The sequence below is a fragment of the Protopterus annectens genome, chromosome 16.part0 (assembly GCF_019279795.1).
Source record: "Protopterus annectens isolate FY-2018-M chromosome 16.part0, PAN1.0, whole genome shotgun sequence".
Lineage (NCBI taxonomy): Eukaryota > Metazoa > Chordata > Ceratodontiformes > Protopteridae > Protopterus > Protopterus annectens.
This window is the reverse complement of record NC_056750.1, coordinates 811,221,929-811,237,271: the sequence shown is the minus strand read 5'-3', so window position 1 is coordinate 811,237,271 and position 15,343 is coordinate 811,221,929. Positions and strand designations below refer to the sequence as shown.

The 15,343-nt window shown below is 42.3% G+C and overlaps 1 protein-coding gene across 1 annotated transcript in view; it reads right to left on the bottom strand.

Annotated features, from left to right (window-relative positions):
• Positions 1-15,343, bottom strand: part of BSPRY (B-box and SPRY domain containing) — a 634,270-nt gene that overhangs the window by 573,095 nt on the left and 45,832 nt on the right. Inside the window, exon 2 of the mRNA XM_044058655.1 lies at positions 10,119-10,217. Within this exon, the coding sequence (XP_043914590.1) occupies positions 10,119-10,217 (99 nt within the window). The remainder of the gene's footprint in view (positions 1-10,118; positions 10,218-15,343) is intronic.

Sequence of the window (15,343 nt, the reverse complement as noted above, 5' to 3'; positions counted from 1 at the left end):
TGAGACACACTGATGTCCCTCTCACCAGGCTGAGTAAGGAAAAAGTTACGGTCAGTTGCTTATCAGGGGCATGTACTCAGGTCACTGGACCACAATTACCAATATAACTCAATCATCGTTCATGTAGGAGTAAGTGACCTGAGACGTACCTCCCTAGACTATATGAAGAGAGACATCATGGAGCTCTCAGAATATATGTCTCAGGCTGGTATGAGCCTAGCATTGAGCAGGATTTTACCTTCTCCAAGGATGATGCCACAATATGAACAAAACATGATTGACTTTAATAATTGGCTTAGTTTCTGGTGTCATTCTAAGGGGGTGCAATATTTGTCAGCATGGAAGGATATGGTCAACAGACCACACTGCTTTGCCAGGGATGGTCTGCACCTCTCCCCTCTAGGCTTTCAAATATTAGCTAAAACATTGTCTTCCCTCACAGTGCCTTTTTTAGGCAATGCCAAACTGAAAGTACTTCCGACATAGTAAATCAAAACCAAGAAAATCTAAAGGCATTACTGCTCAATGCTAGAAGTCTAAACAAAAAACTCCACTCCCTAGAAGCTATCTTTATCCTAGAGAATGTTGATGACTGTGCGGTAACTAAGACATGGCTTAAAGCTGCAGAGAGCACACCAACAGTGCAAGGTTATAATGCCTTCCACAGATTTAGAACAGCTACTTCACAGGCAGGGACTAAATGTGGAGGTGTCTCTACATACATCAAAAATAAATATACTACAAGGTTGGTCAAACAGGACAATGCACTTGAGCTGATCCACATTCAAATCACCATACGTAAAATACAACACCACTTCCTTGCAAGCTATAGCCCCCTCTATGACCCAGGAAACCTATACCATGCAATTAAACTTTATTAGAAATACTAACCATCCAACCCAATACTGTATTCATGACTGATTTTAATTACCCCACTATTAACTGGGAATCCTATACGACACCAAACGTATATGCACAGAGACTCCTGGATTTTGTAAACACAAACTCCCTTAGGCCAGACAGTCAATACACCAACCAGGGGTGCAACCATACTGGATCTGGTCCTCACTAATATGGGAGACTGATGCACACCCCCTACTGTGATGCCTTCCCTGGTGGGGTCGGACCACAAAATGGTCTCCTTTGAAGTAAAGACAGAACCTGGACTCCCAGTTAAACCTGCAGTGTTCGGGAACTATTCTAAGGCTAACCTCCTGTTATTAAGTGAGAACCTGGCAAAATTTCAAGTCCCCTTAAGCCCTAAGAACACTTCTCCCTGTGCAGAACTGTTCGGAGAGACCCTGTACAGGCATGCTGATGGCTACATACAGGCAGCTGTGCCCACCAGGAAGAAGTACAGAACTGGCTCAGGAAACAGGCCACCCTGGTGGAATCACAAAATCAATCGGCTATATGACAGGAGGAAGAAAATCATGGAGAAAATTAGGAGGTGCAGCATCTAGCAGAATAAAAGCACTCTCAAACTAAACAAACAACTCAGAGGACAAATAAAATCTACCAAAGCCGAATTTGACGTGGGTTTGGCCTCCCAGGCCAGGGGCAACCACAGGACATTCTTTGGCTATGTCCACAACCTCAAAGGCAATACACAATTGTGTGTGGAGCTCATTGAGGATGGAGGCACCTATGCTGGGCCAGCAGATAAAGTGGGCCTCCTAGTTGATGGATTCAGCTCCATCTTTGCTCCTCTCTTCTCCTCAGCCTTCCCCTCAGAAAATATCATCAAATACAAAGTACAGTTTTGTACCTACCATAAATGTAGATATTCGAGAGTTCACCCTGCTGCAGTCATCACACTTGGGTTATCCTGCCATCAGGTGGTCCCGCAGTCGGCCCGAATTCCAAAGTCTTGGTCTGGCGTCGGTTGCTGTCGCTTCTTCCCTGATGTCAGTGCGCCAGGGGTATATAAGTGACATCCGACGCCATTTCTTCACTTTTTCTTGCCCAGATTTCAGGTGCCCTCAATAGGTAGGCAAAATATATAAAAATAAAACAATACCCTTAGGCACAAGCAAATACACCACAGAAGTAACATAGGATAGAGTGGTAGAGATAAGTTCAGCGGGGATGGAGGGAGGGTAACCTGGACTGCAGCAGGGTGAACACTCGAACATCTACATTTCTGGTAGGTACACAACTGTACTATGTTCATCGTGTTACCCTGCTGCAGTCATCACACTTGGGTTGAATCCCAAAGCTAAGGATGGGAGGTGGAGTCAAACAGGGTTAGAAGAAGCTAGTAAGCCCTGCAGAACTGCAGTGGCAAAACCAGCTCTAGTCTTAGAGTATAGAGGTAAGTGATAGTGCTTGGTGAAGGTGTGCACTGAACTCCAAGTAGCAGCTTCTAGAATATCCTTGGTTGGCACTCCCCTGAGAAAGGCTGCTGATGTAGCTGTAGCCCTGGTGGAGTGGGACCTAATGTTAGCAGGTACTGGTTTCCCAAGATGTGTGTAGCAGAATCGTATGCAATGCCCTATCCATTTAGAAATGGTCTGTTTTGAGATAGCTTTTCCTTGTGATCCTGTAGCATAGGCTACAAAAAGCTGGTCAGTTTTTCTGAAAGCCTTAGTTTTATCCAAGTAGCAACGTAATTGCCTGTGAATGTCCAAAGAGTGCAGGAGTCTTTCTTCTTTGTTCTGGGGATTTGAGAAGAAGGTGGGCAAGTGAATGGTTTGGTTTAGGGCCACACTGGATACCACCTTTGGCATAAAGGAAGGATTAGTTCGTAGAGAGACTCTGTCTTGATGAAAAATGAGGAAAGGTTCCACTGCCATTAGTGCCTGTAGCTGTGAGACTCTTCTAGCTGAGGTTATTGCTAGTAGTAGGGCAGTTTTCCATGAAAGAAATGTTAAATCAGCTGAAAAAGCTGGTTCAAAGGGTGGCAATGTAAGCTTTTCCAGAACAAAGTTGAGATCCCAAGTAGGTGTTGGAGCTCTCCTTGGTGGTCTTAAGTTCTTAGCCCCTCTGAGGTACTAGTGGATGTCAGAATAAAGGAGGATCCGTGCTGTAATGAGCTGAAATTGCTGAGGTGTGGATCTTAATAGATGAAAAGGAAAGTCCTTTGTGTAACATCTCAGTTAAATATTGTAGAATCTGAGGGATGTTTGGATCAAGGGGATTTAGCAAAATCTTTTCCATTTGTCTGAATATGTTTTCCTGGTGCTGGGCCTCCTGGCCTCCAGAATGACATCCATAACCGCTTTGGGTAAAGGTGTTGGCTGGTTGTTTAGGTAATTTGCCATGCAGCCAGGTTTAAAGTCTTGAGCTGGTTGTGTAGAATTTGACTGTCTCGCTGGGTGAGCAGGTGAGGAATTTGTGGCAAAATCCATGGTAGGCCGTGGGCCATGTTCCTTAAAATTGGATACCAATGCTGGCATGGCCAGTCTGATGCAACGAGTATCATTTGTGGCCTCTCTAATCTGTCTTTCAGCAGTACCTTTGCTAGAAGAGGCAGTGGAGGGAAGGCATACACTGTTAATGTTTTCCAACTGAATGAGAGGGCGTCCACTTTCCAAGCTAGTGGATGGAAGGTCCTTGTGCAAAATTTTTGAAGTTGGTGGTTGTGGGGGCTTGCAAATAGATCTATGTCTGGGTGTCCCCATCTTTAAGCTATCATTGCAAATACTTGTGGATCTAGTTTCCATTCGTGTGGATCCATGATGTTTCTGCTTAGGTCGTCTGCCAATGTGTTTTTCTTTCCTGGCAGGAATTGTGCTTGTAATTGAACCTGGTAAGACAGTGCAGTGCTCCACAAGGTCATTGCTTGCCTGCATAGAGGGTAGGAATGTGTGCCCCCTTGCTTGTTTATGTACCACATGACTGTGGTATTGTCCGTCTTTATTATTAGTTGTCCTGGGTGTAGAAGGTCCTTGAAAGCTGTTAGGGCATTCTGTACTGCTAGCGTTTCTTTTTGATTTATATGCAGGTGCCTCTGATCTGTAGTCCATTTGCCCTGAATGCACTGCCCTGCCATGTGTTATCCCCAGGCATAGTCCGATGCATCTGTTGTCATAGTTTGCCTGGCTGTGGGTAAGGTGAAAGGCTGACCCTTGTTGAGGTGACATGCCTGTGCCCACCATAGAAACTCCTGTTGAAAGCAGGGAATGAGTGGTATCATTGTTTCCAAGCTGTGGCTGTGCTGAGTCCATACACTTTTCAGGTACCATTGTAATTTCCTCATATGCAGTTTTGCAAATGGTATTAGTAGTATGCAAGATGCCATGAATCCCAAGGCCTGCAGAATTTTTCTTGCAGGGAGTTGGGTCTTTGTTGCCATTATTATGAAATATTGAAACAGCTGTCGTTGCTTGTCTGGCGTGAGATAAGCCATCTGGGCCGTTGTATTCAAGCTGGCACCCAGGAATATTATGTTTTGTGAGGGCACTAGTTTTGATTTCTTTTCGTTTACTGTGTACCCTAGGCAACTTAGAAGGTGTTTGATAAATGCCAAATGCTTTAAAAGAATGTCCTTGCTTTCTGCTTGAATAAGGCAGTCGTCCAGGTATGGGTATATTTTAATTCCTCTTTGTCTGCAGTATGCAATTACTGGTGCCAGGCATTTTGTGAAGACCCTGGGCGCAGTAGATAAGCCAAAGGGCAGTGCAGAGAATTGATAATGCGTTGAACCTGCAATGAAGCGGAGGTATCTTCTGCAATTTTGTCTGATAGGGACATGCAGGTATGCCTCCTTGAGGTCCAAAGTGACTAGCCAAGCATTCTTGCCCAGCATGGGAAGAAGCTGCTGTAGTGTTAGCATCTTGAATTTTGGTACTTGCAGATAGGTGTTCAGAATTGAAAGATCCAGAATGGGTCTCCATGCCTTGTCCTTTCTTGGGATTAGGAAGAGTCTTGAGTAAAATCCTTGTCCTTGCTCCTGTGTAGGTACCTGTTGAATGGCTCTCATGTTCATGAGAGCTGTAATTTGTTGTTGTGCCTCTGCCCATTGATTTGGTGGCAGGTTTGGCATTCCTTCGATCCTCGGTAAGGTATGAAAGTGGAATCTGTATCCTTGAGAGACAATGTTTAGAACCCATTTGTCTTTTGTGATGTTGTGCCAGTTGTCTGCAAAAAATGTTAGTTTTCCTCCCAAGGGTGTTGCCAGGAGAGATTTGCTTGGTAGTTTGAGGGTTGAGTCATTGTGTTTGTCTTCTGCTAGCTTGGGGCCTGTCTTCTCCTCCTTTCTGGGTAGCAGTACCCCATTGGCGAGGTTTGTAAGGGCCCTGTGACTGACCTCTGCCCCTTGGGCGTCTGTATTTGCCCCTCTGTGATCTGTCTGAAGCTGGAAAGGACCAGTTTTTTGTTGGCCAATTTCTGCTGAAGCAAAGGGGTTGTACCTGCAAAAAATCCTTGATCGTTTGCATAGACTTTGCCTTATCCTCCATTTTCTTTAAAACCTATTCTGCTTTGACACCAAATAATACATCCTGCTGTAAAGGTGCATCCAATAATTTTGCTTTAACATGGTCAGGGAGGGTTTGTTCTTTTAACCAAGCATGTCTACGTATGACAGAGCCAGTAACAGCTGCTCTACAGGAAGCTTCCAATGAATCAAAATTTTAAAGGAGTTTTAAGCTTAGCATAAGATTTAATGGTGAGTGTAGTCGGTCTGAAGATACCTTCTGCAACCGAAGGTGTTTCCACTGCACCGGTGTCTAGTTCTGCTCTGGTGTCGGTAGATGGCTGCGTCGGCCTAGTAGACTCCGCTTGGGAATCCGCAGCTGTCTGGGGTTCCAGTTCTGCGGTCGTCAGGGGCTGCGTAGGCGCCTCACTGAAAACCGGAGAACCGGCAACAGGCCCAGCTGAGGCCTCGGGGTCTGGCTTATTCCTAGACTGCCTGTCCTTATCCTTGCGTTTTTTATGAATGGCGGTCGTCGGCTGCTCCGACGGCATGATATAATTAAATTTCCTACCAAAGTAATGCCGTGCGAAGTCAAAATGGCATTTGATAGTTCGTTTATTAAACCTAGCGCAAAACCGTCAACCTGTGACGTCGTGGTCTGGGCCTAGGCAAAGAATACAAAAGGAGTGGAAGTCCTTATGAGGTATTTGCTTCCCACAAGAAATGCAATTGTTAACTTTTTCTGACATCGGACTGAGGCAAGAAAATGTTTCCCAACGGGGTACTTAGCTTTATTGAAAACTTCGGACTGAAATTCAAAACAAAAATCTCAGGTGTCTGCCGACCGGCACTTGCGAACTGCATCTGCTTCGGGCACCGCGCGGCAAGAAAGACTGAAGAAAATGGCGTCGGATGCCACTTATATACCCCTAGCACACTGAAGTCAGGGAAGAAGCGACAGCAGCCGACGCCGGACCAAGACTTTGGAATTCGGGCCGACTGCGGGACCGCCTGAAGGCAGGATAACCCAAGTGTGATGACTGCAGCAGGGTAACACGATGAACATCTCCCCCTGCTATCACTGGGGAACAGGTCCTTCATGCTGTCCCTAGGACCAGGAACACTGCATTGGTGGGCCCAGATAATATCCTAGGATGCCTTCTGGAGGGGCATGGAACATGGCCTGTCAGGGCCTCTGGAATTCCTGTTTGGCTGTGGCCTCCAAACAAGCATCATGCCTAAAGAATGAAGAAAGGCAACAATCATCTCTCTGCACAGGGGTGGGCCATCTACGGACCCTGGAAACTACAGACCCATAAGTCTCACTAGTCTTATATGTAAAGCCATGAAAAAAATTATCATGGAAATGATCAACAGAGATATAGTAAACCTCCAGACACTAGACCCAACCCAATTTGGTTTTGTCAAGAGCAGATCATGCCTGCTCAACCTGGTGGACTTCTTCAAGAAGGTCACCAAAGCAATGGATGAGGGCAAAGTCGTTCATACTGTCTACCTTGAACTGGAAAAGGCATTTGACACAATACCCCACTCTTGTATTGTTGGCAAACTCAAGAGGTTATGTACAAACCCATATGTCACCCAGTAGACAGCCAACTGGCTCACAGACAGGACCCAGGAAGTTAGAAATGGGGAATCCACTTCTACAAAGAGGCCAGTCACAAGTGGAGTTCCTCAGAGATCAGTCCTTGAACCTCTCCTTTTTGGCATTTACATCTCAAAAGTAAAAGCCAATGTCAGTGGTCTCTGGCTGACTAAATTTGCATATGATTGCAAATTAGGGGCTGTCAGTGAATCTCACACTGACACAAATGTTCTCCAGGAGTGGCTGACACAGCCATGGACTAAAACTAAATGCCAAGAAATGCATAATAGTATCCTTTGGGAAGTCATCTATCCCTGGTAACTATCATATTGACAACACACCCCTTAGAGCTGACCCAGTAGTGAGGGACTTATGGACACACACAGATAGTAATCTACCTTTGATCATCACATGTCTACAGTGGTGAGGAAACCACTCTTTGTTCTGCAACTTATAAACATGTGTATGGCATCTAAGTCCAAGGAAGTCATTGTTCCACTGTATTTGGCATTTACAGACCTATCATTGAGTATAATGCCCCCTGTGGTATGTATCTAACCAGGCATATCCAATAAGTGGAACGTCCGCAGAGGTTCCTCACTAAAAGAATACAGGGTGTAAGTAATATGTCCTATGCAGACTGCCTCAAGTCCCTTCCCCTGTATTCTGTCTCTTACAGGCTACTGAGGGAAGATCTATGCCTGGCATACAATACAGGGCATTGTCAAACCCCACTCTGACGGATCTCCTGCAGATCCACAAAACAAATAGCACCAGAATTACCTGTTCTAAAGACTTAAACCTTGCCTGTGATATAAATAGGACCTACTGGAGAGATAGGTATGTATCTCAGAGACTACCCCGTCTATGGAACAGGCTCCCCATCCATCTGAAGCAGAGTTCCTCCCTAACCCAATTCAACTGCAAATTGGACAATTGGATGGGAAATTGGAAATTCATCCCTGGTTTGGCACCTATGTCTCTAATGGACACAGGTAACCTGTAAACAATTCATCTCCCAGGCACCTGCTTACACTTATCAAGGGTATCAGAACTTGTCAGAGATTTAGGATGCATGGCTAAGATTAAAAAGGCCCTTGTAGTCATTAGCCTAGTAAACACCTATAAACTTATGAATGAACCTACGAAACCAACACAAAAGAGAACTGAACAAACAAATAATGTCAAGTGAATATACTGGACAAATGTGCAAAAATGCAACCAAATATCAATGTTTTAGTCCCACTGCACCCTACTCAACTCCTGTAATATGTAACAGCTCTGACCTCAGGGATGAGGGAATTAAAAGTAGGAATCAGTATATTAGAGGGTCAGTAATTACAGGGTCAGCCCAGGTTGGACAGTTTGGAGACGCCACAGAGGCAAGATTGAGTTGGTTTAGACATGTGCTGAAGAGGGATGCTGGTTATACTGGAAAAAGGGTGCTAAGGATGGAGCATGCCAGGTAAGAGGAAAAGAGGAAGGCCTAAGATAAGGTTTATGGATGTGGTGGGAGAGGATATGCAGGTGGGTGGTGTGACAGAGTAAGATGCAGAGGACAGGAAGAAATGGAAACAGATGATCTGCTGTGGTGACCACTAACGGGAGCAGCCAAAAGAAGAAAAAGAAAAAAATGGCTTTTTGTGAGAGACTTCTGCTAGAGATTAAATAAAATCAAATTTAGGTGATAAAGCAGTTGTGTGCTGGCAAGGCTGAAGGACTGGATGAAACATAGTGAAGGCATCGGCTACTGCTGAGGTGTTGTGGCTAACATGTCTTTTTGGTGAGAAATAGAAAGCACAAACTCACGCGTGGTCCTGATTTTTAAAATATGGAACAAAAGATTCTACTGCAGGTATAAGAGCTAACACTTCCCAGTGCTGGGATGCTGAATATTGGTGGGGGTCATCCATTTAAGTGCCTTGTGGGAGAAGTTAAAACAAAATGAAGACTCAGGGCCAGTACTGCATGCTTCCTGGTTCCAGCAGAAGCAGATTGAGAATTGTGTCCACATCTTCAGTGTTAAGTTGAATAACTTCACAGTGGGTACAGGATTCTTCAATGGCATGTCATGCCTTCACTCTTATTTGTGATTTTTCTGGAAATGATGTCAAACACAGCTGAAGTCTGGAGAGTATCTGGTTTAGGGAAGAAAGGGTTGCACCTTTGTTATCTACAGATGATGTTGCCACTCTTGGTCTTAAATGACTAGAATTTCTGTCACTGGAGCAGTTCACTACTGACTATGAACAAGATGAGATAAAAACTGGCATCTACATATCAGACATTGTAACTGTCTGTTGGAAAAGTTGTTCTCTGTGGGTGAGGGGACAGCAACTACCTTATGTGGAGAAGATGAAGTATCTATAGAAACGAGGGGATCGGGACACTGACCAAGGAAGAGGTGCAGTGGTAGTGGTGCTGCTGGTATTACACAAGACTGTTGTGGTGAAGGGACAGTCAAATTAAAATGACAAAACTCTCAAATTACTGAAAAAATCAGTGTGTGCACCTTTCCTTATCTATGATCATGACCTCTGGGTGTTTACTGAAAGGATACAAGAGTCAGAAATGCATTTTCTCTGCAGACGTTGTTCACCTACTCTCTTTGCAGAATGAGAAGCTCAGTGGTTCATGACGATCTAGGGGTACAACCACTACTCCTCCTTGTTGAGGGGAGCCAGACGAGATGGTTTCTGCACTTTCTGAGGATACCTACATCATGACACCTGTAAGAAGTGAACCAGGCAGATCTAAGACATGCTGAGAAAAATATATCCCCAAACCTGCTTGGGAATACCTGGGTACCCTTCAAGATAAAGTAAGGACTGTTGTTAGTACCTGGAAGTTTGTCCTACCCTGCTGACCTTCCTATGACTGCTGTTCTCATCAGGTTAAATGTTTATAAAATGCTTGAATGGACAGTAATAATGGGCTTCTCTAAAGCCCCGCACCTGTGTCAAGGCCCCAAAGATTTTTTTTTCATTGCATGTGTCTTGTGTGTATAAACAAAACTTTATATACAGTCATCTGTTACTTAATTTTACTTTGTTTTATGTCAGGATCCACTAAAGACATGTGAAACTGTTTGACTGTTACAATCTAAATCAATACAGAACCGCTAGACCTACAGACAAAGTTAAAGAAACTCACCGCCACGCTTTGGTTTTTACTAGGTAGGACCTCGGCCAAGTGTTTCTCAATGGCAGCAGACCTCAGCTGTAACTTCTCACAAAGATCCACAAGTTTGTTCTGTCAAAGAATCAAAAAATGACATACTTAAGAAAAAGTAAATTAATTATGGCACACAGATGAGAAAAAATCTAAGTAATTATATATATGTCTGTATTTTACAACTGCAGCTATACAGTCTGATAATGTTACAGTAAAACAACAAAGCAACATTTGCAGCACATAAAATAAGACAGAATGCAGCATACTCTCTACCAATATCTGCAAACTGTATTTGCCCTACAAATACTTTATAAAACAGGACTAGTGTCCCCTTCCCTCCACCAGTACGCCCTGCCTTACAAACAGTATTGTAGTAAACATCATTTACAGCACATATAGGTGGTGGTGCTGTGGTAGCATTGTCGCCTCACAGTACGACGTTGGCCTGTTTGATTCTCAGCTAGAGCGTCTTCTGTGTGGAGACATGCGTGAATAGGCGTACCTTCGTTGAAGGTTGCGCGTCAGAGCTGGCAACTCGGCACGTAAAAATCTTCACCCAATCATTAGCGGACCGGAGTTCCGCTGTGGCGACCCCTAACCGGGAAAAGCCGAAAGACACAACAACATAAAGCTATATTAAATTATAAACGAATAGTCACTGCACGCTATTAATACTAAATGAAATTACTTTAAGACAGTGTACCAAGTGAATATTGTCACTGTCAGACTAGGTTACTTGACAGACTGACAAGGAGTACGGTACAGTTACTACAATCACACAGTTTGCTCAACATGAATCGTCATTCTTAATAATATTCGTGTGCTGACACAGTTCATGTATCATGGTCTGGTGTCCTTCACTATTATCAGAAATGCTTCATCTCTTCCGTCCTTTCCGTTTCTGTTCCAGATACTACATCTAAGCTACCACGTATATTAAAAGGAACACTCTTTGTTACTGGTATTCCTGTCTCACTAAACACTGAACTTATGCAGCTTAAATAAAGGATACAGTACTATATGTCCTGAAAACAAAGCTTTAATTCCAAACAAATTGCAGCGACTTATTAAAAGACAAACTATAGTTAGCACTAACTTCTGAAGCACGTTTAGACATTGTATTAGATTTTCAGAACTTTCTGAACTAATAAGGACAAATCCTTGTTCATCCACATTTTACTCATGAAACAGTAAGAAGCACAGATTACATGTTCATGCATTACTTCCAAAATGAAGATCGTACTTCTCCTGAAATATTTAATCCTCAGGAAAACTACGCTTCAGAAAACACTGGCAATTCAGAAGTTGTGCAGTGAAAGAACAATAAAGAATATTCATGCATAACTGACCCTACGAGGCAGTATATCTGCTAAAATAAACAAAAAGGAGAGGGAAATACTGCAAACACCCTCACATTTTACAATAAACTGGCTGTCTGAACCCAAGCAGACTTCACAGAAGTTTTCCTCAGGTAGAGAGCAAATTCTGGAGATGTGATACAAAAGGGAAAGGTAACTGAGAACATGTTTTCTGGGTCTGTAACGAGTTTGCAGATGTTAAAAATTACACACTTTGTTAGAAATGCATTGGAGGACCAAATGTATCTAAGGAAATTATTTATTTCTGGCTGTAAAACAGGATCTAAAATGTCACTGCCTACACAAAGTAGAGCCTTATTTAGTTTAATGCTATTGGCTGCCAAAAAAACAAAAACAAACAATTACTAGAAAATGGAAACCAAAACATAAATCAGTAGTGACTGAAGAATTGAATATTATAAAATATATAAAAAGTGGAAGTGATATGTTTAGATAACGGAAAGATACATTTATACAGAAATAAATGGAATTTATGGGAACGATACATGCAGAACAATGTTCAGGAGGAGAAGTGACGTTTAGGGGAAGCTGGGACTTGATTAACACATGCAATGCTGGAGTGAGCAGTTAAAAAGAATGAATACAGACGTAATGTATAATGCATGACTATGACAAATGTTAATATGGTTTGTTTTCACTTCTATTAACGTATGGGTACCTATGTCATAAGTGATAATAAAACTGGTTAAAACACAACTGGCTATATAAATTGTGAATTGTCTAGCTTGAGTGCTGTTTTTCAACATCATGATCATGATTAGGGCTGATGAGGGACCCAAGAAAGTTTACTACTTTATACAAAAAAGTGGTTAAGCCATAGATCAGCCTTCCAGTTGGAATAGTTAGGTATAAAATATGTGTGACGGGCATGTAAATGGATTTGGAACTCCAAATCTGTTACTTATTTTATAATCATGTGAGTAAGAATAATTTTACAGACACCACAACTGGTGAAGTGGTCAGTCCATGAGAACAGTAGTTTCTGAGCTTCCAGCAGCAAAATCAGTGAGAGGCACAGAAAAACAAAAGAGGGCAGCAGAATATCATGTTGGTGCCGATTTACTAGGGTAGCAGATTCAATAACATAAGAATGAAGACTTAAGGCCATAAGCAATACTCTTGGGCACTTACGAGGTAACAAGTGGACATATTAAAGAACCATTTTATGTGGAGTAATCTGCTTACAAAAACATTACGTGGAGGTATCACAAGTGATTATTTGTTCGACAGTGCTACTTATCCATCCAAAATAAATGCTTAGTGTTAACATTTATTTCATATGCATATGTAACCCCATTCCATGAAGGAGGAAAGAATTAAAACCACTGCTTCACATTAATTAGTGCTATACTACATAACTAATAAAACTGAACAAGCCCCCCCAACCCACCCACCCACACACAAATTGTTGGTTGTATAAGGAAACAACTATGCAGTGTGATTTTGGCCACAGAACAAATCCATACTGCATGACTATTCACACAAACACAATTAATTTTGCAACAATAAAAATCCTTGCTAATGGAAAACCTGTTACTCAGCTTTCTAAGCTTATAAGGGCAGTATTTACAAATTGTCCCTATTTTTGGGCCATTGTCCCCCATTACTAATGGCTTTGTCCAAATTTCTTCCTCTAGTTGAGAAATACGGTAAGTGTGGCAAAATTACCAGTGATACATAGAAAAAAAAATACAGAATGCATTTATAATAATTACACTAAGAGTTAACATATACAATTGCCACAATAAAACAGCAATACATTAAAAAAATGAACTAAAATAAAACTAGGTTGAAATAAAACTTAGCTAACTTAACAGCTGAGAAACAATTAAAATCATACCTAACAGTATAACCAGTGCTAAATAATAGATGACATGAATTAAACATAAATACAAATCAAAGTCTACCACATAAATAAAAAGGCAGGTTTTCATAAATAAAACCTAAACTGTTAACTGTGAGATGTCAAATACTCAAAGCAGGAAAGCATCATGACAAGTTGAAAACACTTAGAAATAAAATCACTGTGAACTACAACAGGTGATAGTAAAAAACAAGAACAGCCAAACAGCTGAAGGAGCTCATTACAATGAGCAAAACTAGATGGCCACGTGCTGCTGTCCTCTAGGAAACAACCCATAACCATATGAAGAATGCCATCTTCAACAACATAACCTTCCAAGAGACTGCATCAAATCCAAGAACTGAAAAAGGCAACTCCATTGCAAACAAAACTGTGGAAAGCTTGCTGCTACTTCACAAACTAATTTCTCCATGACTGATGGACTACTCCTATTTAAAACTGAGAAGGCTGGCACGACATCTTGATCCAAAAGAAAGCTCCCAACAGATGAACAGAATATCTGCTGTCAATTGGTGGCTGATAATTATGAATGGATAGTGTAACAGAGACAGCATGCCACGGGGAGGACTATACCAGTCTTCAATCAGCTGTACTGTAGACAAAACGAGTTAAAACATGTCCAGAATGGGAAAGACAGCCAAAGCAAAGGACGATGACTAATAAAGACAGAAATCCAGAACTGTTACCACAGGAAATCTGACAGCTGTCAAATTGCAACACCAGATGATAAAAAGTAACGTTCTTGTGCTAATTAACAGTAGTACAATGGACTGGCATCTCATAAAGGGTTAGTTTATCTGCCCTGCACCCACAGAGTGTTGGGATAAAGTCTGGCTCTCACACGACTCTAACGTGGAAAAAGTAAGTATCAGAGGGTGAAAGAATAATCTATAGTTATCTGAATAAGGATGATATGCTAAAAACAATGTGCATCCCTTTACATAATTAAAATATTTGGTGTTCGACATGTAGAAAAGCATTCTGGGTCTGCCTTTGCCTAAGTAAAATAGAGCTTTTCCATGTGTTTTTGACACCAAATAAACCATTAAATCTGCCCTGCTTATTTCTGTTCTGCTTTATCAGTTCAGGTGAAATTAAGGGCATGGAATGTTGAAACAGAATGTATGAAGTGAGCACTTTGTTCCTTTAGACTGGTGGAATGTACTTCTCTGAGAACAAAGGACAAAGGACATTCTGTACCCAGGGATCCCAGGACCCAGTCTACATGCTGTGCGCCTTTAGTCAACTGATGAACAGAATGTTATGGCTGGAAGACACTAAAGTGACAGTCAAGAATCAAATGTAACAAAATTTGTTAACACCTGGGTCAGTACTGATAGCTGGGCACAAGTCTTGCATACTTCACAGGACCATTCAGATTTGCAGACCAACCCCCCCCCCCTTGCCTAGCACCTCTAATTTGCACTTCAGACAGTGAGGAGCAGAGCCCCACATCCTAATGTAGTGTTTGATGGGAGGTGTCTATTTAAATGACCATATCCCTGCATGCTGTCTGATTAGAAGTTTTCTATAACACAGGATTCATAGCTGTTTGAACTACACACGTGGTGGGCAGGGCAAGGATCTAAAGACATAACTGTGTATGGCATTCTTGTAGGGTACACACATGCCTTTTAATGGTGGGGATCTGTGCAGAGGGTGAATCACTGCTGCTTCACTTGCACAGACTGAGGATACAGACTAATCATGATGCATTTATGGTAGCGTATGAATGTGTATGTCTGTCACTAGAACATTGTTTGGGTTGGTTCATCACTGTGTGTGTGTGTCTTCTTGGACAAAGGGGTCAGTGCTTGTGTGTTGACCTCGTAGCATAAGCGGTAGGAGTTCCACTGCATAGTTGTGTAAACTGCACAGTGAAGTCATTCATAGTTGTGCAAATTACTGGGTAAAGAGAAGTCGCCCTTCTGATAATGGGAACAACTACGAATCAGAAAAAG